Source organism: Buceros rhinoceros, unplaced genomic scaffold (assembly GCF_000710305.1).
Source record: "Buceros rhinoceros silvestris isolate BGI_N320 unplaced genomic scaffold, ASM71030v1 scaffold27762, whole genome shotgun sequence".
In the NCBI taxonomy this organism is placed as follows: domain Eukaryota; kingdom Metazoa; phylum Chordata; class Aves; order Bucerotiformes; family Bucerotidae; genus Buceros; species Buceros rhinoceros.
This window is the reverse complement of record NW_010397570.1, coordinates 4,534-5,289: the sequence shown is the minus strand read 5'-3', so window position 1 is coordinate 5,289 and position 756 is coordinate 4,534. Positions and strand designations below refer to the sequence as shown.

Here is a 756-nt window from a genome sequence, read left to right as displayed (position 1 = left end):
AGCTGGGTGACGGCGTCGGCGCGGCGGGCGGCTGGCACACAGTGCGCGTCCCCGGCAGCGAGAACGAGCTACGGCTTAGCGAGCTGGAGCCCTCCAGCCTCTACGAGGTGTTGATGGTGGCCAGGAGCGGCGCCGGTGAGGGGCAGCCAGCCATGCTGACCTTCCGCACCAGCAAAGGTGAAGGCGACTTTCCCTGGGTCCCCCTCAGTGGTCTAGGAGGGGTTTTATTTCCATTCCGTTGGCGGGATGTTGTCCACGAAGCCACAGAGGAAGCGTTTTCTTACCCCCTATTTCTCTCACAGAAAGAACATCCTCCTCCAAGAACACCCAGGCTCCGTCTCTGCCCGTGGGCATCCCGAAACACCCCATTGTCCACGAGGGGACAAACAATTTCGGTGTCATCCTTCCGGACCCGTCTCGCCACAGTGGAGGTGGGTGCAGGGTGCAGTTTATAACACCTGTTGTGGGGCAAAGAGCCGCCTCTTCAGCTCCGTCGTGTTTAATATCGCTGCTCCAGGGGCTCGTCTATGTCCTCTTTATTCTCTCAGCTTCTTCAGCGGGTTTTTCACTCCACGTTCTTGCTGCTCGTCCCTGAATACTCCGGTTTTCTCTTCTGCTGGGAAAGACCCGGCAGACAAGGGAGGTGGGTGGGTGCCCGTGTCGGAGTTTTAACTTCTCAGGGTGGATTTTATCTGCTCTGAATGTTTTCCTGGGGCTTCTTGGCTGCTCCTGGTGCAGTTCCTCCTCTCCCCCGAG

The 756-nt window shown here is 58.5% G+C and overlaps 1 protein-coding gene across 1 annotated transcript in view; it reads left to right on the top strand.

The window, feature by feature from the left end:
- LOC104502348 (cell adhesion molecule-related/down-regulated by oncogenes-like) overlaps window positions 1-756 on the top strand; it is a gene marked incomplete at both ends in the record, with an annotated part of 9,173 nt that overhangs the window by 5,522 nt on the left and 2,895 nt on the right. The window contains 2 exons of the mRNA XM_010146310.1: window positions 3-177; window positions 303-431. Coding sequence (XP_010144612.1) covers window positions 3-177; window positions 303-431 — 304 coding nt within the window. The remainder of the gene's footprint in view (window positions 1-2; window positions 178-302; window positions 432-756) is intronic.